Source organism: Apiospora marii, assembly GCF_038362585.1.
Source record: "Apiospora marii strain CBS 49790 chromosome Unknown utg000002l_segment0_segment0, whole genome shotgun sequence".
NCBI classification, from domain to species: Eukaryota; Fungi; Ascomycota; class Sordariomycetes; order Amphisphaeriales; family Apiosporaceae; genus Apiospora; species Apiospora marii.
The window spans coordinates 3187923-3211830 of NW_027117373.1; the positions used below are offsets into that span (position 1 = coordinate 3187923).

The following is a 23908-nucleotide window of genomic DNA, read 5'->3' on the forward strand; positions in this document are numbered from 1 at the left end:
CATACTCGTCCACCGCGATCCTCTCGACACAGAAAGTGGTCAAGACAAGCAAGCACTTCTGGGATGTGGCCTACAACAGGAGAGAGAGGCCTATGTATGTAGAGTCGAGATTCACGTCAGGGGTGCGGACTTCGGGATCAATAGGGATACTTTCAGCAATGACGCAAGTACTGAGCAAGCAATATCAGACAATGAACACCCTGTTTTGAACAAAAGATCCTGAACGCCTGGGGCCCCCATTCGTGACCACATTTTTGCCCATGAATGAAACAATAAAATCGCAACGCCAATGTCTAGCCGGACAAGGGTACAAGGTGGTCTTTCCCCGCGGGAACTTCTTTCTAGGGGAGAACGAAACCAAAAGACGAGCAAATCCGAAAATGGTCGTCGAGCGATCATCGGCCCCTGCCAAAACCACCACCACCACGGCTGAATCCACCACCGCCACCACCACGGCTGAATCCGCCGCCGCCGCCACGGCTGAAACCGCCGCCTCCGCGACCGCCACCACCGCGGGGAGCACCGAACCCGCTTCCGCCACGGCTGCCTCCTCTGGAGAAGCCGCCAGGGCCGCCGCGACCCCTAGGGCCGCCTCGTCCGCCGCGCATAGGGCCGCCACGGCCACCGGCACCGCCTCGTCCGGCTCGCTTCACCTTGGGGGCTCCGGGCGGGGGCTTGGGCTTGGGCAGGAACTTGTCCATGGGTAACAGTCTGTCGCCGCCGATGAAGAACTTGTCGCCGGGCTTGAAGCTCGTGGCCACGATGCCTTCGCTCGGTTTGATGGTGTAGTAGACTTGGTTGATGGGGCCGAGGACCTCGTCGACTTTGCCGACCTGCAAAGGAGTTCAAACGTCAGCTGCCTCGTCGCGTGTGTGCATCGCGCCATGGTATGGGGCCGACCTACCGAAGTCTTGTTTTCGAGGAAGATCTGGGCTCCGAACATGGGGACCTTGGGGTTATTGGACTCGCAGACCATCTCGCCCTCGCAGGCGTGCATGAAGGTGCCCATCTCGAGGATCTGAGCGGGAGGACCGAAGTCACGCTGTCCAAAACCACCACCGCGACCTGGAGCAGAACGAAAGCATGGTTAGCTACATACAGATGCAACAAATCCGTCATTATGAAGACTCACCACCTCCGCGGCCACCTCCAAAACCGCCTCGTCCTCTGGGAGCTCCTCGTGACATTTTCGCGTCTGTATGGTGGCCAATTGACGCTGTAAGGATGTTGCGCTGGCGCTGATGATATGGATTTCTTGTCGATTGGAGCTTGGGATATTTTTTTTTTCCAGATTCGTCCTATGCAGCTTTGCTTAGGCTTATCGGAGAAACTTTTTGGTGGTTGGCCGGATTAATCCCGTTAGATAGCTTATCGCGGAAGTGGATATAGGCCACTTTTTGGTGGAGGGGTACAGAGTACTCCGTATAGGTACCTGCCGATTTTTGTGAAGCCACGAACAAGCCACATCACCCCTGGCTGAGTCACTCTCAGTGCGCTGCAAGTTTGAAGTTTGTGTGGCCCCGATATCTAGTAGTACATGGGTGACTCAATGTACCCAGCCCAAGGTCGACGAGGGGTAGTCACAAAAGGTAGGTACCTACCTACAGCCGTAGCGTGCAGCTGCATCATTCGAAGGCAAGTGAAATGCTGCTGCCCCACCAAATACCACCACACCCCCCCGCCTATGGACTTTCTGTCGTGGTTGGAATAATAATCGAATAAGTTGACTCACCCGCACATTATTCCCACAAAACCACTTTCGCGGCGACGACAACAATACCATCATGGCGGACACAGCCAAGCAAGCCGTCGAGTCCGTCATTGAGGGCGTCAAGAACGTCGCCCTCGGCGGAGCAAACAAGCCCGACAAGAAGGCCGCCAAGAAGGACAAGAAGCCCAAGGGGGAGACGATGCTGCCGCTGCAGGGCCTCTGGAGATGACCCCTCCACCCGACTTCCTGAAGCACCGTCTCGACCTCTTCGACAAGATCAAGCAGAGACAAGATGAAGAGCTTGCGCAGAAGCCCCGAGTGCCCATCAACATCACCATGCCCGATGGCACCATCAAGACCGGCACCTCGTATGAAACCACCCCCGGAGAGATCGCCAAGGGCATTAGCAATAGTCTGTACAAGCGCACCGTGGTCGCGAGGCTGAACGGAGACCGTGAGCAGTTGTGGGATCTTGACAGACCCCTGGAGGATTCCTGCAAGCTGGAGCTGCTCGACTTCGATGATGAGCAGGGCAAGACGGTCTTCTGGCACTCGTCGGCCCACATCCTGGGAGAAGCCTCCGAGCGACGATTCGGATGTTCTCTGTGCATCGGTCCCCCCATTGACAACGGTTTCTACTACGAGATGGGCCTGCCCGAAGGTGCTGCTGTCCAGGCCTCGGACTGGAAGCCGATCGAGAACATCGTTTCGTCCATCGTGAAGGAGAAGCAGAAGTTCGAGCGCCTGACCATGACCAAGGATGAGCTGCTCGAGATGTTCAACTACAACAAGTACAAGCAGCACATCATCAAGGACAAGATTGCTGATGGAACCTCCACCACCGTCTACCGTAACGGTCCCCTCATCGACCTGTGCCGCGGTCCTCACGTCCCGGATACCGGCCGCATCGAGGCCTTCGCCGTTATGAAGAACTCGGCCTCGTATTTCCTGGGCGATGCCAAGAACGATTCTCTGCAAAGAATCTATGGCGTCTCTTTCCCCGATAAGAAGCAAATGGCTGCCCACAAGAAGTTCCTCGAGGAAGCCGCCAAGCGAGACCACAGAAAGATTGCCAAAGACCAGGAGCTGTTCTTCTTCGACGAGATGTCCCCGGGTTCTGCCATGTGGTTGCCCCATGGAGCCCGGATCTACAACACTCTCCTGGATTACATCCGCCAGCAATGTAAGTTTCCACCGCCATTGGCATCGTCGTCCGCAACTGACGGTTGATCGTGCACAGATTGGAAGCGTGGCTACGAAGAGGTCATTACTCCCAACATGTTTAACTCGGAGCTGTGGAAGATGTCTGGCCACTGGAACTACTACAAAGATGACATGGTATGGCAACTCGTCCCTACTGTCCGTCGAACGAAAGCTGACATGACTCGTAGTTCGTCATTGACATGGAGGAAAACACCAAGTTTGCCCTGAAGCCAATGAACTGCCCCGGTCATTGTCGTCTGTTTGGCCATCGCGAGAGGTCACACAGAGAGTTGCCCTGGCGAGTTGCCGATTTCGGTGTCCTCCACAGAAACGAAGCATCTGGTGCTCTGTCTGGTCTCACTCGTGTCCGCAGGTTCCAGCAGGATGACGCGCACATCTTCTGCCGGGAGGACCAGATTAAGTCGGAGATGCACGGCCTTTTCGACTTCTTGCAGGAGATGTACGGTCTTCTAGGTATGACTTTCAAGCTCAAGCTGTCGACCAGACCGGAGAAATATATGGGCGAGATCGAGACATGGGACAAGGCAGAGGAAGCCCTGCGCCAATCCCTGGATGAGTTCACGGCCAAGGGAAATGCTGCCTGGACCTTGAACCCGGGAGATGGAGCATTCTACGGCCCCAAGATCGATATCACCATTGTTGACTGCCTCAACCGCGATTGGCAATGCGCTACCATCCAGCTGGACTTTGTTCAGCCAGTCAACTTCAACCTGGAGTATAACACTGGCGAGGCCATTGCTGCCAAGTCTGAGGAGGACAAGGCAGAGACGTTGGCGAAGCCCAAATTCAAGGTCAAGAACCCCCAGGCTGTCATTGACTCGGCCAATGCTGCTAAGGAGGGCAAGCCCAACCCCGGAAACCCGGCGAACCAGGCCAGCGAAGCGCCCAAGGAACGCGTCGTCAAGGCGTTGACACCTGGCTGCGCAAGGCCCGTCATGATCCACCGTGCCATGGCCGGATCCATTGAACGCTTTACCGGCATTCTATGCGAGCATTATGCTGGCAAGTGGCCGTTCTGGCTGTCTCCTCGGCAGATCCTGATTGTTCCCGTCGGTGTTGGCTTCTATGACTATGCCGAGAAGGTCCGGGCCATCTTCCACCAGGAGAAGATGTATGTGGATATCGACATCAGCGGCAACACGCTCCAGAAGAAGATCCGCACCGGACAGTTGGCACAGTACAACTTCATCTTCGGTAAGTTGCATATCTAGACCTCATATTTCTTTTGATTTCCCCGTCTTGGACACAGTAGCTAACCATTGTGTGTGTATGCAGTTGTTGGCGACGAAGAAATGAAGGGCGAACAGGTCAACATCCGATGGCGAGACAACACCTCGGCCCAGGACCGTGGACAACCCATCGCGTTGGCTGAGGCCGTGGAGAAGCTGAAGCAGCTGAAGACAGATCTCGGCTCATACAACCCCTTCCCCGAAATTGAGAAGAAGCCTGCTAAGGAGGAAGCACCGGCAGCCTAGATAGAGTAGTGACCCCGAGGATGAACCGTTTGCTATGAGGATGCAAGGCATCGTTGGCGTTGTAGAGTAAAAATGGGTAATTCATATCAAGTCCAATCGGATCTTGGACAAAGCGTGTAAGGTTCCTGTTATGCAAGATAATATCCCGACGAGCCCTTTGCGACCACCAGCCAGTCATCAAGTCTGCATCGGCGAACTTGTAGATTTCAGATCTGTAACAGACCCTTGCGTGGGATGGCGTCCAAAGCTCCACAACCGATAGTCTCCCATCACCCCCTCCCCCCTCTCCTCTGAGCACCATCAACTATTGTGCTTTTGATTCGACATAGGGGGAGCAATTATTGGTAATGATGAAAGTGCCGAATTTTCTGCCATCATAGGACACTGGCTCAGCCGCCTTGAATGCACATGGTACCCATATTCTTCATTCTGGAGATAGACGTGGAAGTCCCCATTCTCATACTGAGATTACAATGACCGCCCCTGAATCCGACCTCATAATCCATCGCCACGCCCCCTTGATTAGACGGCGTAACGCGGGGCAGCAGCTAAACAAAAACAAAGAAAAAATGTCATTTCATCATCGTAAGTGAAGTGGAAGGAAAGCAAGAAAACAAGGACTATGAACAGCGATCAGCTTGACCCGACTGGAATAGGCGTGTCAAATAAAGCCAACAGAAAGGTTGATGCGTACGTAAACATGAAGTGTAAGTATTTGGTATATCAACAACAGCCTCCTCCCCTCACGTACAATTTCCTTTTGCCACCAGAGCGCCTCCCGCAAAATAACGTTGAGCCAAAGAATCACATGCCGGAGCATCCTGCCATCTCCCTTCCGAAACCGACTCCTTCCTTCACACCGCCTTACCCATCCTTAATCCTCCTCGAACCGACACCGACAGGTAACAAACAAAGAAAGGAAGGAAAGAGAACGAGGGAAGTGACACGTCATTCGGGATTTAGTACACACTGGGAGTAGTCGCAGGTGTGGCACGGGGGTATTCGCCGGGTACGTGCGGGGTGCTATCCGTCCGACCCTGAAAACCAGGCCGTGGTGACTGCCCATTTTGCCCATTTTGCTGCTGTTGCTGCTGCTGCTGCTGCCCATAAGCGGCGCCCATTCTATCGCTGCCCTTGACTGACCCATTTCCTGTTTGGCCAATGGACGCGTGTCCGTAATAGACCGGGGAGGCGGCCGAAGTACTGTACATAGGGCTGCTGGCATTGTACGACCCAACGTTGCCCGAGTCGTGGCTCATGTCTGGTGGTTGCGACGAGCTCACGTGGTGGGGGCCTGCCACCACTACCGGTGCCGCAGAGAACCGCTGAGAGTTGTTGTATTGCGGCATGGCGGGTTCGCCGCTGTAAGGGTTGACACCATCAGCAACGGCTTCGTCGTGGAGCATGGCGGCATGGCTAGGGGCAGCATCCATTTGGACGCCTTGGGAGTTGCCATAGTTCTGGCCAACCATGACCTGGGAGGCCCGGGTCCCTGGATATGGCTCCCCAACCTGGCTCCCCGGAAGTGCACTAGCTGCCGCCACGGCTTCGTAATCATTAGTAACGTTGCCGTTGATGGACGCGCCATGAGCATACTCGTTGTCTAGAAACCCAGAACTGGCATCACTGGGCGAGTGGGGCACCTGCAAGCCCCTCTGGGCGTTCACCTGGAGGTCGCTGGGAAATCTGCCACCTGTAGAACACGGACAGTCAGCATCAAGTCGGAGAGGGGCGCAGTTTGTTGGCCCAGTTGCATGCTGGCCGGGCATCCCAACACCCGACTCGTTCCAAATGCAAGGAGCGTCAATATTGCTCACCAGGCTGGGGCCGGTTCGAAATCGAATCTTGCCGGGAGCCGGGGCTGGCCACCACAGCCGCGGCATTCTCGTGGGACACAAACGGTTCCTCGTCCTCGTCGTCCACCATGCCATCGCTGGAGAGGGAGCGCTGTGAAGAGCGCGACAAGGTGCGGGCATGGCCCCGGACGAACGTGCTGCGCTCCTCGGGCGATTTCTCTGTGAGGGCCTTGATGTCCTCGTACCAAGCCATCATGGTGTCATGGCTTTCCGCGCGGAACACCCATGTGTGACCGCGGTGCATGGTGCCCGTTTGCCGTCCCTTGAGGATGAACTTGTTGGACGAACCACCCTCCGTAGAGTGCGATCCCAGCTTCTGTTCGGGAAGATACAAGCTCACGACTGGCGGGCCGCTCTTGTCGGCCGACTTGAACTCGTGAAGGTGCGTCGGCGACAGAACGTACCTGGGAGGCTGTTAGCAAACCCTCTGCAGAGTATTCTTTTACGCTTGGTTACCCACCAGCCTGCAGTATAGCTCTTTAGATACTTGCTCTTCCGCTCGAGGAGGCCAGCCCGGATCTCTTGGCTGGCATAGTGGTCGCGTCCGGGATAGTGGATATGTTCTGGGGAGCGAATCGCTATGTCTGGGTTCACGAACTGCGCATCTTTCTGGATAAACATGTGCCATTCGTGGTCCTTGGGCATGGCAATGGGTCCAACCCGCAAATCCTCGATGGTGTTGTAAGATCCATCAGCCTCTCGCTTGAGGATACCAGCATAGGCATTGTACGACTTTTGAATCTCGCCAACGACGATGGACTCGAGTTCCCGACCCGATGTCTCCAGATTCAGATAGGCCTGGTGTAGGTAGGTTTCCTCGTCAATCTGGCGCTCAACTTGCCGGTCCACCGACAGTCTTAGGAGATACGGATCTTGCTTGCCCGTGGTCAACGAAGGGTCCATCTCGGTCTGACCCAGCACCTCTTGCAGGGCGTTGACCGCCCTCCTCGTGTTCTCCATCTCCTTCTCGACCGAGTTTTTGAAGTCGCCAGACAGGCTCTTGATCTCTTTCATTTTCATGTTCAAGTCGCTTCTCAGGCCCGTCAGAGCCAGGATGACATCCTCCTCGATCTCCCTGGCTTTGTTGGCCTCGATGATGGATTGCTTGTGGTGCGTTCTCAAAATGTCCACGGCGTCATCGAGTCCGCCGGAAGCAAGGAAACCGGGTGGTGTTGCCATATTGTTAGCGACATTGGCCAGCTTCAGGAGCGACTTTGATCGATGCTCGTAATGAGACTGAATCTCCCTAAAGTAGGCAATGAGATCTTTCAGAATTTTGCGCCACGACTGAAAGCGATTTGCGAGGACCTCGGTAGGGTTTCCTGTTGTTGGGACGGGGCAGTAGAAGGCGCTGAGGGCCTCTTCGGGATCGTGGCTGCTCTGCAACGCCAGACTACGGACACTACCCGCCTTCATGCTCCGCCGACTGCTGCTTCTCTTGAGACTCCCGCTCCTCCGCAGCGAGCCCTTCTTCTTCAGAGTGTTGCCCCTAGATAGCGAGATGCCGCTGGCGGTGCCATCGCCCGTCATGCTCACGTTGTCACCATGGCGCGACGATGTCGAGTTGGAGCGCTGCATGGCGGGTCGATGTATTGGGCCGTCAATTATCGAACTTCCCCTTACACTGGCATCCCACTCTTCGGTGAATTTGGGATCGCGCTTCAAGTAGTTGTCTGCACCGGGCGAAGCCAGTTGCGCGTTGGCCAACGTGTTCGAGGCGGTCTCCTGGTCGGCTGGAATCCTTTGCGCAGGAGAGTATTGCGGCTGTGGCTGGTGGTACTGAAAGTAAGAATTGTCTGCTGCGGCAGGCTGTCTTGAAAGGCCGACTGGGCTATAGTTGGCACTGAGAAGACGGAGACTTTGGGATTAGCACATGAAAAGATGGCCAGTCAAGGCAAGTACAAGCAGGGTTTGTATGCGGAAGGGTCGGACTGTCGGTGGCTTTGGGCTTTGTTGTTGGTGGTGACGGCAAGCGGGAAGGCAGGTGGGCAGGTGGGCATGAAAGGGCCAAAAAAAAAGACGTAGTGACTACGTACCCAGCGGGCTCAATGACGGCCGAGTTGTTCAAAGGTGTCCGTGGTCGTGGTTGCGACTGCGGGGATCTCGCAGTCGCCATTTTGATTTTGGGGGGAAGTGGCCGGGTATTAAAACTGTTCCGTGCCTAACTACCTAAGTAGTGTAAGCGTGTGCAGCGCAGCCGTGCAGTGCAGCATGCGCAGGTATCAAGGTATCTGGAATGCGCCAGCGACCGAGGGCGGGAGGGAACGACGTCAGGCGCAATGTTGACGCAATCCCTCAGACTTTCCTGCTTATCTCACAGCTTTTAGCTCCATGTCACTCCAGACTAGTCGTCGTCTCGTCTCTGCAGCCCAGATTGCTGGGCCTCGGCTTCGGCCGGCGCTCATGGACCCTTCTTAGTGTCCAAAACCAGATCGACAGGCCGGGCTCCCGCCGTCCCTGCGCTTCTCCGGACTAAGGCTCGAAAAGGTTCGAGTTGGTCCAGGCGGTCCCGTCCTGGGTGGCCTGGCTGCCCGTCGCGTCGTGGAATGCAGATAGGTACTGGGGCAGAAGGGGCGGATTTGCGGGCGCAGGTGCGGAAGGGGGGGGGGGGGAAGGGAAAGGGGGCTTGTTCACGGGTTCTTGGTTACCTCTACTGTGAGTTTGTGTACTGGCTGTGTTTACGGGCAACAGAGAGAACGTGGCGGAAGAGAGGGAGGCCTTCTCCCGTTCTCGTGAGACCAGGTAGGTATTCTCAAATGTCTTTGTTGTCAGTCGCACGATGATGCGTGGAGCGTTCGAGCAACTGGGGGCGGGGGGCGTAGGAGGAGAGTGTATGATGTATCTGACAGCCGCCTAATGCTCGGGCAGCACTCTAGAGAATGATGAATTACAAAGCTCTAGCGTAGGAGGTATCACAAGTGAGCCAGCTGGTTGGGCGGTAGAAGACAAATATCGAACACGGAAGCAGATAGTGTATGCAAGCTGCAGTATTGGACAATATCACAACATTCGCTCGCTCGTATTGCCGGGAGCAATGCAATGGGGCCAGAGAAAGAGGGAAAAGAGGATGATGTCGTCGTCACATCCCGGCATCTTCCTTCCCCAATTTCTGTCACCCCGCTGTAAACCGTGCCCCAAGAGCCAATGACACACTCGAGCCGGGGGCTGCAAGCGGCCACGCCAGATACCCAAGTGGGTCGCCAGGGGTCTTCTTTGGGCTGTTTCTGGTCTGTTTTCCCCCCTCCAGACGGGAGTTCATCAAAAGATAGCTTGCTGCTAGGGCGGGCAGGGGGAAGATAGCTCTTTGTCCTCTCACTCGAGCAGAGTGACGTAATGTGCTTAATTGATCTTCCTGCTTTTGCTTTGTTTACCACCACCCCGCCATTCCATGTTAGGTTATGTCAGTACAAGTATGAACGGCATCTCGGCGGAGACGCGGCCACGGCCATTTGCTAGCGGCTTAGTGGCCCTGCTCAGCAAAAGTAACAGCGGGAGACGGCTCGTACGGCCAGCTCTGGCCCAAATCTGTCTTATTGGACAAGGTGGACCGATAGAGTAGTATTCAATCGACCTCTTCCCCGCTTCCTGCTCTCCCAGTCTCCTCCATGTTCGCATACCTAACCTAGGATGACCAACAGGTTCGCCAAGTCCATGCCCCGGTATACTCGCGATCAAGTACATATGCAACCCCGATCGTAGGCACATAACCTGCACCGCACATGTGGTTGATCGGCTGTGTCCATCCTTATGTGTAGTACCTAGTATGTACATGAAAATCCTAGCCCGTCAACCGTCTTAACATTCACTCGTTTCTGACAAAATCTATACCTTGTATGTATACGGAGTAGTTCCCACCTTATCGTCGAACGGCCTGCGCCGATCTGATCATACCTAGTCTCGACTCTCACACATGTCCCACTACATAGTACCTACATATACACTTGTTTCTAGAGCACACTAAAACCAAGTACCACTAGGTCGTGAGTACCTGGCATGAGCTTGACTTGGGTTTCGCGACCGGCGGCCTCTTTTCCGTTGAATGCGCGTTGTTTCAACAACATGGCGCGGCCGCAGTATAGATGAGTCAAGTTGATGATACTATACAGTCATTTCGGCACTCAGTAGAACCCCTGGACGTATTATGTGAACTTGTAATCTCGTCGCTACCAGCTCCGTGCTATCTGCTCGAGTCCCGTCCATACCCCAATCTACCTATATATGTAATTACAGTGTGGATGAGCCAACCCATGCTATCATCGACCCACCTGCCAACGCCGCGCCATGTGAATGCCGTCTGTAACCCGTGATTTTTGCATAGCAGGAAAAATATGTATCCCCACAAGTGATGGCCCCCCTCCAAACACAGGAAGGCGCCACGATACGTCCCCTAAAGGTTAGGAAGACCAAATTACACATACCGACTATCTGAAAAATATACATCATTGATCCTGCGGTCCCAGTGACAAAGCCCGGTCAAACACGCCTCTTAAAACCCCCCTCTACTGATTTCGAGCGGGGGTTGCAGGCTCGGCCGCCTTAAGCTTGCCTCTCCGTCTTGGGGGTGGTGCTTGCGGCGGCAGCTTCTTGGCCGTCGCCGCCGTCGGTCCATTTCCGTTAGTATTGATATGGACGACCGGCGCAAACGGTTTCCCGTGCCTGGACTTGGGAACGGCGGGCAGCGGCTTCTTCGGCTTGCGCGGGGGTGCTTCCTTGGACGCCTCCGCCGCCTCGCCGCTGGTGCTTGCAGCCACCAAGTCCTCAGGAGACGATGGCTGCGCGTCATCGTCTACTTGCTCGGCAGCACTGAGCTCAGCCTTTCGGCTGGGCGTCTGCACGCCGGGCTTTTCCGTCACCGCCGCCACATCAACCACACTAATCTTGCTGCCTGCGTCTTGCGACTCAAGACTGATACCTAGCAGTCTGTTTGTAACCTCGCCTGCGCCGTCGTCTGGCAACCAACTGACCTTCCTCACCCGGTCTACCAATCTCAGGGTTGTCTCATCTGCGGGGGCAAAGTGCGCGTTTCCCGACCCGGCCATGATCCTCAGAACCTTGACGATGTGATCTCCCTTGTAGTAGGGCGGTTGGTTAAGCTGCGTGTGCGCGAGCAACGGGTATAGCACGCGAAGATACGTATGCCGCAAAGACATCAATTCGTAGGGCAAATCGAGGAGGTTTCGTATGATGACATCCAGGAGGACGCGGAGGTCGTTGGTGTAGAAGTACTCGTATGTCGCCTTGGTCGTGAACAGGAGATAGAGGAGTTTCAGGATCAACAACTGGAGCGAAGTCTCGGTCTCGCGGTTGAGGAGAAGGATGAGGTTCTCGCCGAAGGTGCGAAACTGCGGGCCGTACAGACACAGGCACTTGACGACCCTATTTATCAGCAGTGCGTTGGGCGAGGCAGGGTCTGCTGCGGCCGCGGTGGAGGCGACCATGTACTGTTCGTTCAGAATGAGCAACACCTTGATGATGGCGTAATTGTAGGGATCGTGGGCGTCGTCCGACAGGCCCTCGGTAAGCTGGAAGAGGTGGGAAACAAAGCCATCGTCGACATGCAGGAGGTCTTCGGGGCGCAACCGCTCGAAGCGAGGCATCTCATACATCAGCTCCAGGAGCAGACGGTATAGCCTGGGGTCGTCATCTCTGTGGCCATTCATCAACTCCAGTAAGCGGTGAAAGCATCCCTCATTGACCATTTCCCGGTAGGTGGTCTCATCGGCGCGCCCGTCCAGCAGGAGGAAGCTTGCGATGGCGTAGACTGAGGCGGGTTCATCCTCCTGGAGCATGCTGTATATTATCTGCATGCGTACATAGTGCGGGTCGGTTTGGAACAGAGGGCTGTTGAGCAGTCTGTCTGAGCAGGTAAAGACGTCATCTTCGGACTGGGAAAAGGCTTGTCGGCATTTGGAAGCGATATCGAGCCACCTGCGCAGCGCATCGTCCAGGGACTCGAAGTCGTGGGCGGCGTAGCTTTGGGAAAGAACCTCGTCGAGTTCTGTGGGTGGGCGAGGAACCACGGTCAGCGACTTATCTTTCAGCAGAGGGGGTAACCAAGTCATGCGCACCGTCCCATAGTTGCTCCTCGGTCTCTATGGTGTAGGTTATATCCGATTCCTCCATGACGAATTACTTCAGGGGAGATTGCGCTGGCTCGAGAGCGGGGCCAGCATCACGAGAAGATATCGAGAGTGCGTGCCCTGCAATTGAAGTCCGGGGTTTCGGTGGGGGGGGGGGAGGGTGCAGTACGGACGGAACAGACAAAAAGAGTGGCGCAAAGACGATGGAGGAGGCGCTTTATGTATTCAAGTCGGGGCGGCCAATAAAAAGAGCTGAGAAGGCCAGCCTATGAGGAGGTATGTATGTTCAGATCTATCGATGGCATTGGAAAAGGCTGTATGTAAAGTAAATGCTTTGATGCACTCCTTGGCTTAATCTTCAAAGTAGTATTGATTGTCTGGTATGGGTGTCTAATTACGGACTTGGTGATATGATAGTGACGAGGCTGGTAGTATTGGACCCAACTGATAGGCCCAAATGCGGGACCGACTTGGGCACCTGCACCTAGGAGCTAACCCAAGTTGTCTGGTCTGGCGCATGATCCCGTCCTTCTAGTAGTAGAAGCTCGAACCCGTAAGCTCTAGGTCGCCTACTGCCTACCTAATGAATTATTCCCGTATCCCTTGAATGGCCAAAACGCTGCTCCCCCTTGGTATGATATCTACCCCGTTGATGACGATGCCCGATTCAATAAAATGGCTTGTCGGTTATCCACGGGAGTATTTCGTATACCAGAGCAGCGCTTCCGCCATCAAAGGGGGTATTCGTATAGGATGATGTATGTATGCAACGGTTTGTATCCAGTGGAATAAACACGATGACAACGGCACACTTAAGTGATCTCTGGGTTATACAGTATGGCATAATCTGATGAGAGCGGCGCTTACGCCATCAAGGGTATCAATTTTAATGATTCCACGATTCATCGCTAGTACCTATCTTATGTACCTATGTAATTAAGCTGGGCGTTGCTCCCCTATTAGCCAATGGCATACTTTAGTACAAATGTCCAATGAGCCGTTGTCTTCGCAACACCACAACTGCCCTGCACTACAGCGACTAGGAGTTGAACAGGCTAGCCACATCCTCCAACCCTTGCTCTCCAGAATCGCCGTTGGTAGGCGCCGTCATAAACTGCTGTGCTAGTCTACTTCGTGATGGCTTGTTCTTCGATGATGACGTCGGCTTTTGGATGTTGATGCTCTTGGCCAGCTTGCCCATTTCTGAGATACTGACTCCCTTCAAGTCTTTTAGCAACTCCAGTATATGTCCGCGCTGGTTACGTGGGTTGTTCGACTTGAGGACTTCGCGCAGGACTCTATCCACCTCGTTTGGCTTGATATTCGGCAAGGAGAGCAGCACATCTCGCGGTGTTGACGTCAACGGCGCGTAGTATGCTATTATGGTGGCAATGAGGGCAGCAAGGTCTTTCTGGAGGTCCACGAAATACGGCTCGTGGATCGATGTGATGCATGCTTTCAGGACGTTTGATGAGATGTATTCGCGGATCGTAGATGCCGTTGATGCGGGGATCGCCGCTTCCTCCAGCTCGCGCTTATTATCACCATCATCGTCATCCATCTTTGCGAATTGCGACTCGCTGGTCTCAGTTGCCATGAACTCTCCTGGAATTGTCCGGAACACGCGGAGCATGATACTGCAGCACCTGGTGTCACGCACACGGATCGCGTGTGTGCAGAAGAGGAGGAGGGGCTCGAGAATCGTTGAATGGGAAAGACAGAATTTCCGGAGCGAGAGGTATTTGCGCTTTGGCTGTTGCGTGGATTCCGGTACCGGGTCATCTGTTCGTAAATCAGACTCTGATCGTATATGAAACTCGGTTGAACGCTTTCCAGGGTTCCACTTACTCGTGCGAGCGGGATCTAGGAAGTCGGCGACCATCATCACCGCAGTGTAGGTAAGTTGGCGGAGAATACTTTCGGCTTTCATCTCTTCTGTAAGGGCTTCCCCGCCGGCCCTGACCCCCTGTTGTTCACCTTGCTTCTCCCACTCTAGATTGACCTTGGTGTCCATCTGTTGGAACGTAGAAGCCAGAAGCGGGGGCAGGAAATGGTCGCGGAGCTGGACCGGACAGTTGTCCACAAGATACCGCACCAAGTTCAGAAGATTGATCATCTGATGGGAGGATAGACTGTGGCAATCAGCAAGTAGGGAGTGCGCAAGGGGTCCCGGCAGTTCGCTGAAGCCGTAGAATTGCATATCTAGGCGGCTCATGCAGTAAATCACGGCATAGACCGACTCGCGGACGAAGCGAATGGTGCCTCGGATGGTGGAGGCGAGTCCCTCGAAAGTGAGTTTCTTATCGACAACCCTGGCGTAGAAGTCGTCTTTGGTTCCTTCCGAGATCCCGGCTTGCCAGAAACGATCGGTAAGGACACGACTGACGATGCCTTGCATTTCCGTTGGGAGGCCTTCCCAGTTCCCTGCGCTGTGCGAAGCATGGGCGTAACTAGAGGTGTGGTTAGCACAGTTTACCGGATGCAGATTACAATTCATACCTAAGGAACTTCAAGAGCTCTGGCAGGATGGCCGGGAATGCGTCTTGCCACAACTGGCACGAAGTATCATAAGGGGCGGTACCCTTCTCGACTTTATCAATCGAACAACTCAGAAACGACTTAGTTGGTCGCAAAGGGAGCGCTGCCTGCCTCTCTTCCAGCTCGTTCTGGAGAGCCTGGCCTTCAGCATCCAACCCTACGGAGCCCCAGTCGTTGATTTCATGCACACGCTTCCGTGCCAGATAGTTTTGGGCTTTGTCGAGCCCCATCATCTGACAGAAACCTGCGTAGGATGACAGGGCTTGCTTCAGATCCTCGGTCTGCCACTGTGCCTTGATAGGTTGCAAAAACCCAGCAAGTTTCTGGAGTTTCATTGGCTTCTCGACCCGATCCGACCGGTGAATAATGGTAAAAAGAAACGTCTGATACGTAATCTGCCGTTTCTCGTCCAGCGTCCCTGAAGCTACCATCTCGCCAACTTTTGAGGAAATTTGATCATAGACTTCGAGAAGATGATCCGGCATCTTGACTGCGAGTCTCTGTAACTCAACCATGCTTTCTGACTGCAGGTCCTTGACAGCGTCTGTGTATGCCCGATGTTCTGGCTGCGTTGCCGGCCATGTAACCAAGATGTGTTCCAACACCTTGAGCATAAAAGTCGGCTTTCTATCAAGTGCAGTGGTAGAGAATGCCACGAGCAACTGAAGTATCCGTTTCCTAATCAACGGATCCTCAAACTTCTTTGTCAGTAGCTGCTCAGCCCAGGACTCGAGACTGGCCTCTACTGCGGCTACATCCCCTTCGTTCAGCTCAGTAGCCGATCTCGCCCTCCATTTGCAGAAGCCTTTCAGGGCAGCTTCAATGACAGTAGCTTGAGCGTCGGCACGGAGCGAGGCGGTGGAGAACTTTGTGTAAGTCGCGGGATTGAACGAGGATTGGCCATCGTAGAGATTGTCAAGAACAGGCTGCGCGTGGCCCAGAATGTGACTAATGGCGTCTACGGGCTTATGACGAACAATACCCTCAATGACCTGGCAGCTATATCGCCGATAATTCCCAAGGAATGCGTGCCTCTCTGGCAAGGTATCGGTATCTTCGAGGAGAAACAAGAACGTGGGGTCTTGAGTGTCTTCGGGCAAGTTTTCGTAGCGGAACTGGCGGGAGCTGCAGACATCCAGTAAGGGACCAATGATCTCCGGGGTTTGCGCAATGTTGGGGCCCAGATGAGCCTGGTTCAGCAGTCTTGTCCAGGTTACAAGCACGGGGATTGATACTATCAAGCTTGGGCTTTGTGTGACCAGCAGCAAGAGCTGTAAAAAGGCCGGAAGGTCGACCCGCCCCTCGTTCAGGGGCAAGACCTGCCATCGTCGATCAATGTAATTTGCAACAAAAGAAATCAGTTCTGAGAGCTTCTTGCCAAATTGGTACTTGTCGTCGTCTATATCTTCGGCATCGACCTGGGACCACTCGAACAGTTGTCGGAACAGCTCGGCATATTTGCGGTCGTAGAGTGGTACGACAAGGTCGAGAAACTCCTGGTCCACAAAACTGGTGCGGGAATAGAGCGAATGCATCGCATCAAGAGCAGCCTGTGGCAGTGTCAATTACGCATAGAACAAGGTATATCAACGTCTTCGAGATTGTTACCTTTTGCACGGCAAGATGGGGTGCACGAAGCCCGTCACACATGACACCCACACAACCTGTAGCCGTGGCAGCATACGGAACCACCCAGGGCATGAGGGAATAGAGTACGGCGAATGCCCGAACGGCACAACTACGCAGCTCGGCGTTGTTCTGTAAGTCCATGGCGAGGCACTGGCGCAGAAGAACAGTAATTCTTCCAAGCCAGCCTTCCTCGCCACATCGGACGTTGGGGCCGGCTTTGCGTTCGGGAAAATGCTCGACCAAGACGGCAGCGGGAGTGAATATTTCAACGGCTGCCTTGCTAAGAATACCTTCACGGATTGCGACTACGGCATCGTCTCCATTGAAGATCTCGTCGGAGAGGGTTTCCAGTATGAGTAGGACAAGCTCCTTGTGTACCGCCGAGTCTGGCACCTGCCAGAGCTGGACCAGCATGGTGTCCATGTCCATCCAGCCATTTTCGTCTGCCCAGCTGCGTTTCGTGACCTCGACCCATAGTACAGCAATCTTGTTTCGCAGGTAGACGGGGTCTTCTCGGGAAATTGACCGCGAGAGCTCCAAGACCCAGTTGCGCAGGGCGACGGCTTGGTCGGGGGTGTATTTTGCCCATTTGTGTTTGATGGCATGCTCGAGTAGCGACAGGGCGTAGTGTCGTACGACTGGAGATTGGGCCTTGTCGGCGGCCAGGGTGTATCCGTGGAACGGGGCCTCTTCCGAGTCCTTGACTTCCTCGAGAAATCGCTGAGCTTCCTGACGCGTGTCGTTGTTGGAATACGGATTGTGGACGAGCTGGAGAGCTTCTTGGATCCGTGGGATCACGGCCATGCCATCGGCGGCGGCATGGCCGTTCGCGACTGTGCCCACCATCCCCATGCTGCCGTTGACCTGTTGCGCCGCTGACATGATGAGGGGAAGCTCTCGCGAGTCCTGGCTCGGCGTTTGATGCCGGACGACGATCTTTGGAGGGGTGGGCGTCTGTTAATCCACCAGAACGGGCAGTGTTGCGAGATGTTTGTCTTAAGTGCGAGTCATCAGGTAAGGTGCCGACAGGAAGCCGAATCAGTAAAGTGACGTGACGTGTGTGATAAATTGTTTGGTACAAATATCTATCGTCAATTGATGGACGAGAAAGCAAGCGCGCTTTAACCTACATGTACTCCGTACCTTGACCAGAATCCTTGACTACTAGGTAAACCCACTCCGAAGCTACGGCCTACTTGTACATGCTGCATGTAGGCAGGCACGGCCTTTGGGTTCCAACTGGAAGTCAGCTAACTTTTAGTGGTTGACTCATTGACTTCTGACAGGGATCCCTGCTGCCAGCCCCATTTCCAGAGTGTCCAGGTGCATCCATCCTATTAACAGCTTTAGGTACATAAATAAGTTTCTGGAATAACCAGGCAGATCTACGAAACTTTTAACGCTGACATCCGACGTATTCGATTGGAATAACCAATAATAACGCCCGAATAAACGGCACACGAGTGTACTAAGCTACTTACTACCTGACTTTTGAGCTATTTCCTGTATTTCCGACTGTAGGAGATAGTCGTGTTGTTATGTTGGTTGGTCTGGTGTGTTAAAGGTATCAATCAATGTCTCTTAGGTACTGTCCAGTACGCTGTCAACCTATGCTGTGTGTACGTGTGGGGGGGAAGGGTTTTTCCTTTTTTCTCTTCTCTCTCTTCCCTCTTTCTCTCTCTCTCTCTCACCTAAATGGGATATGCACTCGATGAATGTATTCTAACTGGCCGGTTTGTTGATCTTCATCACGCAGGTGGAACCACCGACAAGCTGTCGTTGCTCGGGAAATATCACAGTGAAAGTCTGCCTGATATAGGGCAGCAGAAACCACACATAAGTACTTGCTTGCGCATTGGAGTCGAGTATTTGCTGTCGTGTCCAAGATGGCACCTACTGCCTACCTAGCTTATTTGCATTGAATCCAACATTATAGACCTACATTGACTGCCGACTAATGAACAGCCAGGAAGTAGTTGCTTTGCCTCTAGTACTAGACACGCAGACATGCAATTTTGTGATAGAAACCATTTTTTTAGATAAGGAACTCGTATAATGCCAGATTCAAGCATGTTTACTACCCTTGGATATTGGCAATTTGGGTTGCCCGTTATGGCGAGACAAGCATGGTCGGATGCAATACGACTGTGGTGTTATTTTATCACCGTGAACGGAAAGCATAAGTCCTTCAGCTTGCCTAGGTACAGCAGGTGAATACCATTACCGCGACCTTGATAATCCTAAAGAGTTCCGTAAACTTATGTTGCAAGCGTCTATATACGATACAAATATGATGCAGCAGTAATATGGTTCTAAACTCCTTTACATCTCAGACTGACGACAGGTCTGATCTATGAGTCAACATATAGATTTAACCGTGTTTTATTTCATTACCACATATGGCATAGGGAGGTAGGTAATGCCAGCACATCCTCAAGCAACACGCACATATCATGCATTTGGGAGTACCCAAAAACACAGGAGCTTGTCATAGAAGCTTGTAGAGACTATCTTTAGGTCTCCGCCCGGCATCTCAGAACCAGGCTGAAAATCGCTGCCGTAGTTCATGCTTTTATGTTCCTGAAAGCGTGCCACAACCTCGACTGTGCACTCCTCCATCTTGGAGCTGCCCGCGATTTTTAGCACACGCGACCCAGCATGCATGCAAGAAGCCAAGACAACGGCCTCCCAACGCTCACTTTGCCGCGCCAAGCTCACAAGTTTCAACCTCCACACCCCCCCGTTCAGGTTACTCTCCTGTAACAGCTGCGCTCTCATGGCCAGTGTTTCGGGGCCAGACTCATGGGCTGCGTAAATTCGGAAGTGGTCATCATAGCTCCCTGTACACACAACCCTGGCTTTATTTTCGAATGTGATGTCGAGAGGCAGAATGGCAGTCACTCCTGCGCCATGCCCTTTCGTTTGGATGACCGAAGTCACCGCTTCAATGTGCGGAATGTCAGCCTGTGTATGGCAGGCAGCTTGTAACAGTATGGAGTCATCACCTCCAGAATACACGGTGAGCAGCTTTTGGTCATTTGCTTCATGGAGGGCGGGAGAAAACGCGACGGTCCACGCCTCTAGGGTGTGGGCGAGCACAGGCTCTTCGCTTGCTTTGTAGACGTTCCAAGCATCGTCGGTCCGAAAGACGTGTACCTCGAACGCCGAGGTGGTGACGGAGATGAGGTCCGGCAGTACAGGGTGCCAGCAGCAAGATAGGAAGAGAGTGTTCCCATCCCCGCCTAGAGGCTGGTGGGTAGCAAGCTCAGTCAAGATTGTAGATGCATCCCCGCGTGAGACATCCAACTTGAAGAAAGACAAGGTCCCAGTGCTGGAGACGACAGCCAGTATATCGGACTTATCCTTCTGCGGATGGAAATGCAAGTCCAAGATTGCAGAAGGCTGTTGTACAGTCTGCACGTGCCGTCTGCATTGAATGGGACAGGACAGTCAGACAAGATCCCGGAAACAGCAAGGCAAGGTTTTGCTTACACCTCGTCGTCGTCGTCTAGCCGGAGAACAACAAGGCTCCCATTGCGGTTCTGGCTTTGGCGGGTGGCTGGTTGGGTAGCATCGTCATCGTCATCGGAGCCTGCACTTCCATCTTCAGCAGGTGCCTCCTCCTTCTGAAGATTGTAGGTGCCAACGACAAAGTGCTGCGGGCTGGCTGGGCAAAATTCGATGCAGCTTGGAGGAAGATCAAGCGTCAAAGACTGCCGAGAGCTTATGAGTTGTGTTTGTTCCATGGTGTCAGTCAGGGTGTGAGTATGACCATCGTGGTTCGATGGATTTTCTGGATTCGGCAAAGGAGCTTGGGAGCTGGTTGATTTAAGTGACCCCCACCAGCAGGGCTTACCCGCCCGCATCAAAGCCCCCATGTTTTAGCGCGGGAGTAGGCGAGCGAACGGTCGCGCTCGATAAATCCCCGATTTGTAACTCGTACCAGACGTCTCTGATGCATGCGTACACCATACATATACATCAAACATACATCATACATGCCTGACATACTGTGCATACCTACAATCCACTAGGCAAGCTACGGCGACCTGCATTGCACTGAGTGGGCTGATGCCAGTGAAACTCGGCTTCTGGTATGAGCTCACTTCAGGGGGACCAGTCACATTTCTCCCTTCCCCAGGAACCGGCAGCCTGCTCCTCTTTGGCACAGGTCAACACTGAGCTAGCATTATTCCGCATGTTGTGGAGGGTGCGAAACCAAGATTAGTCCTCCCCTAAGGCAGAAAAGGAAATAGATACGCAAACGCGAAGAGACGGCAACGGTCGTCCCATTTGACGTTGCTGGAGTTTCCAGCCTTTGATGGATTTGATAGGACGTCTCGTGTTGTTATCCCGCGCCACCAATTCTGAAACCTCCAGCTACCAATTACTTATCAGATACCGGCAAACTGCGAATACTGCCGATCTTTAGCTCGTTGTTTTCTCTTCGGGCGGTCTTCGTAGCTGCGAATGAGCGAAGATGGATTCCGGAGACGAGTCGGATTTCTACGGTAACCCCTCCTCCCAAGGGTTCCCTCTGTCCAACTCTACGTAACTGTCCACTCACAAAACTTTTAGGCGGCGAGGAAACGGCCAGGGAGCTTGAGGAGAGGGTCGACAGTTTCGATATCCGAGGCTGGTGGGAGCAGCGGCAGCATGCCCAAAGCGCTTTGCGGCTCCAGGCTGTCCGGCAACCCGAGACCAAAGATACGGCGCGCCTCCACAACCCCTACTCCGGGTGCCAGTACGCCTGGCAGCTGGATGAGACGGTGGATAACTTCCTGAAGCGGCTCCCGCCTGCCACGACAGACGAGTCGGAGGCCTGCCCGTGGATCTTCATCTGCAATCCCTACATTGCTCGCAAGCACAAATCCCTTGCCCAGAACCAGCACATCCGCGGGAGCGAGGACGAGGCCCCCGAGGACGACTTGTCTGATATTCCCCGCTTCATCGAGGGCGGAAGCGAGAGGCTGAGTATGGTTGCAGAGTTCTCCAGCCTTATGAAGAAGTCGAGCAAGTCCCAGGCGGCCATCACCCGTGAAGTGAACAAGGCCGGCAAAGATGCTTCGGGGGACATCCGCGACCTGGCACTGAATCTTCACGTCAAGTGCGGCAAATGGATGATTTTCTGCCCGGTCCACAGCGTCAACGACATTTGGGAGCTCGTAACCAAGGCCACCGTCAACAATGAGCTGGGAATCGCCGCCAAGGTCGCCCCGCGATCCGCCGTCGATCAGAGAACGGAGCGGCTCATCTGTGTCTACACGGCGGATTTCAGTGACAAGACGGATGTGCAGCGGGTAGCTGCTAAACTCAAGCAGCTTGGCCTCGTTCAACCCCACGGGAGACCGCTTTACTATAAACCTGGTCAGCTGTCCTCCGTATGAACAATTGGTTGGAACTATGTACTGACGAGAACAGATTGCTATACATATCTAGGCATTGGGTCCGGTAACGAATGGGGTATCAGAGCCTCTATCTACAATACGTCCGAGATACTGGGGAAGTCTTGAGATGGATCCGGCGGTGGATAGAGGTCACCTATATCCGAGAACGTGTTTGCTGATTTGTTTGAGATACCCTTGTTTTCCCGAGTTAGTTGATTTCGTCGTTGGAGGCATGGTGCCACAAAGCCACCTGATAGGGCAAACGGTCGGTTGAGATGCCAAACTCAATTCTTCTATTGATAAGAATGTTGTGACATTCGGTCAAATGCAACGCAATGCAATACAACAGTGCCTGCTATCAATGAGTGCCAACCCCTCATCGAACCAATACCCAATGCAAATACTCGCTTCTTCGGACATATGCCCCATATGCAGTTCCCCAAACGCCGTCAATGCTTCTTCTACGTACCAACAGTGCCCCTCGACCGATCATGGCTCGCTTCCCGTCAATTTCTTCTATCTTGAAATTTCGAGACTGGGATTGATAGTGCCCTTCTGTCTGGCCCCGGCCTATGCATCATTAACTTGGAGCTCGGAGTACCACTGGCAAATCCGACTGCTTGCGTTTCTTCGGTAGACTGCTCGAAAGGACAAAAATCTGGGCGGCAGTCGGCAACCGAAGGCTTGTCTCCTTTTTGGCCCCTTTGAATAAGGCCCGAACCTTGGCTTCCTCCAGTAAGACCCGCAATGTTCGTTTCGCCCAGTGATCTCTGTGTATCTGGTTGCGTAGTTCCTCCAATTCCCGAGCCCCGTCCTCTTGCCCTTAATGGGTCGGGCTGACGGGTCGGGCATCCTCTGTTGTGCCTCCACCAGCGGCGACCGTCGCGGCGCTCGCACTTTCCAGGGGCAGCAACGGGGGCGGGGGCTTCATGGAAGTCTTGAGTAGCAAGACGAGTCGGTACGCGCTATTTCCGTTCAGGTAGTATCGATGCAGCTTCTTGGATCGCAAGAAACCAAGACGCTCGTAGAGCCGCATGGCTGCCGTGTTGGTTTCTTCCGTCTCCAGCACCACCTCGTCCGCGTTTCGGTCGGCCATGGCATCGATGGCCATCTTGACAAGCCCCGTGGCGATTCCGTGGCCTCGATAGGCGGAGGATACAGCTAGCATGGCGATGTAGCCTCGATGGGTGGCGGGCGAATGGGAGGCATGGTGCTCGAGTTTACAGATGATGACACCTATGAGCGAACCATCATCCGGATGCAATGCCTGTCAAACCCCGTCTCTTTGTCAGCTGGGAAAGTCATCCAGGGCCGTCCTTTTCTCGTTTCCTCTGCGAATGTGCAAAAGGTGTTGGCAGATCAAGGCTGGTGTCTAAGGAAGGAGCTGAGCAAAGGGTGCTGACCATGTAGCACAAGTGGGCCCATTGGTACAGAAAGTAACGGTAGACGTAGATGCTGTAGGGCTCGCTAAGGTCCTTGGAGATCAGGGCGCGGATGGCGGGTAAATACTGCTCCTCGAGTGCATGTTCGTATTGGATGTACCGTAGTTCGCCGGGCAGCTCGGTAGCGCGCGTCGCTGTCTCCATGTTACCCGTCGGTCGGGTCAGGCGAACGTGGGAAAGGAGATGAAGTTTTGAGCGGGTGCCGGCACGGTATAGTATATCACCCCCGGCGAAATACCCCGCGTCTCCGAATTGATCGACAACCGAATTCTTGAGTTTGCCGCTTTCACAATGTAATTACCATAACGGATGCTCATTCAACTGGGTCTTCTCGTTCTCCTTTTTCTTCTTCCGGTTTTTCTTCTTCTTGTTGTTCGGACACGGTGGACAAAAAGGAGGGAAAGTTGGAAAGGACGGGTTTGAATTCGAGATGGTCCAAGAGCGACGACGCACGCTGCTGTTACAGGTATGCCAATGCAAACCCGAGATGATCTTACGTGTGTCAAGGTCGGACAGTTATCAGACGAGCAACGCCTCTTGAGAGAATGGCAATGTAGGGATAGTGA

The 23908-nt window shown here is 53.8% G+C and overlaps 8 protein-coding genes across 8 annotated transcripts; 2 read left to right on the top strand and 6 right to left on the bottom strand.

Moving 5' to 3' along the window:
• Positions 1–395: 395 nt before the first annotated feature.
• Positions 396–1187, bottom strand: PG985_002669 (Gar1/Naf1 RNA binding region-domain-containing protein; the record flags this gene model as incomplete). Its single annotated transcript, XM_066822438.1, has 3 exons — positions 396–833; positions 905–1065; positions 1133–1187. The coding sequence occupies 3 exons, from the start codon at positions 1185–1187 to the stop codon at positions 396–398; spliced, it is 654 nt and encodes a 217-aa protein (XP_066689870.1).
• Positions 1188–1936: 749 nt separating this feature from the next.
• On the top strand, positions 1937–4410 carry PG985_002670 (threonyl-trna synthetase protein; the record flags this gene model as incomplete). The annotated part of the gene is made up of 4 exons (XM_066822439.1): positions 1937–2894; positions 2952–3049; positions 3103–4129; positions 4211–4410. 4 exons carry the CDS (start codon positions 1937–1939, stop codon positions 4408–4410), a joined length of 2283 nt encoding a protein of 760 aa, XP_066689871.1.
• A 959-nt stretch (positions 4411–5369) lies between these two features.
• On the bottom strand, positions 5370–8382 carry PG985_002671 (PH domain-containing protein; the record flags this gene model as incomplete). Its single annotated transcript, XM_066822440.1, has 4 exons — positions 5370–6103; positions 6228–6670; positions 6727–8109; positions 8303–8382. The coding sequence occupies 4 exons, from the start codon at positions 8380–8382 to the stop codon at positions 5370–5372; spliced, it is 2640 nt and encodes an 879-aa protein (XP_066689872.1).
• Positions 8383–10765: 2383 nt separating this feature from the next.
• PG985_002672 (uncharacterized protein) lies at positions 10766–12389 on the bottom strand (the record flags this gene model as incomplete). Its single annotated transcript, XM_066822441.1, has 2 exons — positions 10766–12264; positions 12335–12389. 2 exons carry the CDS (start codon positions 12387–12389, stop codon positions 10766–10768), a joined length of 1554 nt encoding a protein of 517 aa, XP_066689873.1.
• A 996-nt stretch (positions 12390–13385) lies between these two features.
• Positions 13386–17395, bottom strand: PG985_002673 (Protein MSN5; the record flags this gene model as incomplete). The annotated part of the gene is made up of 3 exons (XM_066822442.1): positions 13386–14796; positions 14846–16434; positions 16493–17395. 3 exons carry the CDS (start codon positions 17393–17395, stop codon positions 13386–13388), a joined length of 3903 nt encoding a protein of 1300 aa, XP_066689874.1.
• A 1569-nt stretch (positions 17396–18964) lies between these two features.
• Positions 18965–20259, bottom strand: PG985_002674 (uncharacterized protein; the record flags this gene model as incomplete). The annotated part of the gene is made up of 2 exons (XM_066822443.1): positions 18965–19940; positions 20006–20259. The coding sequence occupies 2 exons, from the start codon at positions 20257–20259 to the stop codon at positions 18965–18967; spliced, it is 1230 nt and encodes a 409-aa protein (XP_066689875.1).
• Positions 20260–20993: 734 nt separating this feature from the next.
• PG985_002675 (uncharacterized protein) lies at positions 20994–22026 on the top strand (the record flags this gene model as incomplete). Its single annotated transcript, XM_066822444.1, has 3 exons — positions 20994–21024; positions 21092–21880; positions 21935–22026. 3 exons carry the CDS (start codon positions 20994–20996, stop codon positions 22024–22026), a joined length of 912 nt encoding a protein of 303 aa, XP_066689876.1.
• A 697-nt stretch (positions 22027–22723) lies between these two features.
• On the bottom strand, positions 22724–23486 carry PG985_002676 (uncharacterized protein; the record flags this gene model as incomplete). The annotated part of the gene is made up of 2 exons (XM_066822445.1): positions 22724–23167; positions 23304–23486. The coding sequence occupies 2 exons, from the start codon at positions 23484–23486 to the stop codon at positions 22724–22726; spliced, it is 627 nt and encodes a 208-aa protein (XP_066689877.1).
• Positions 23487–23908: the final 422 nt, after the last annotated feature.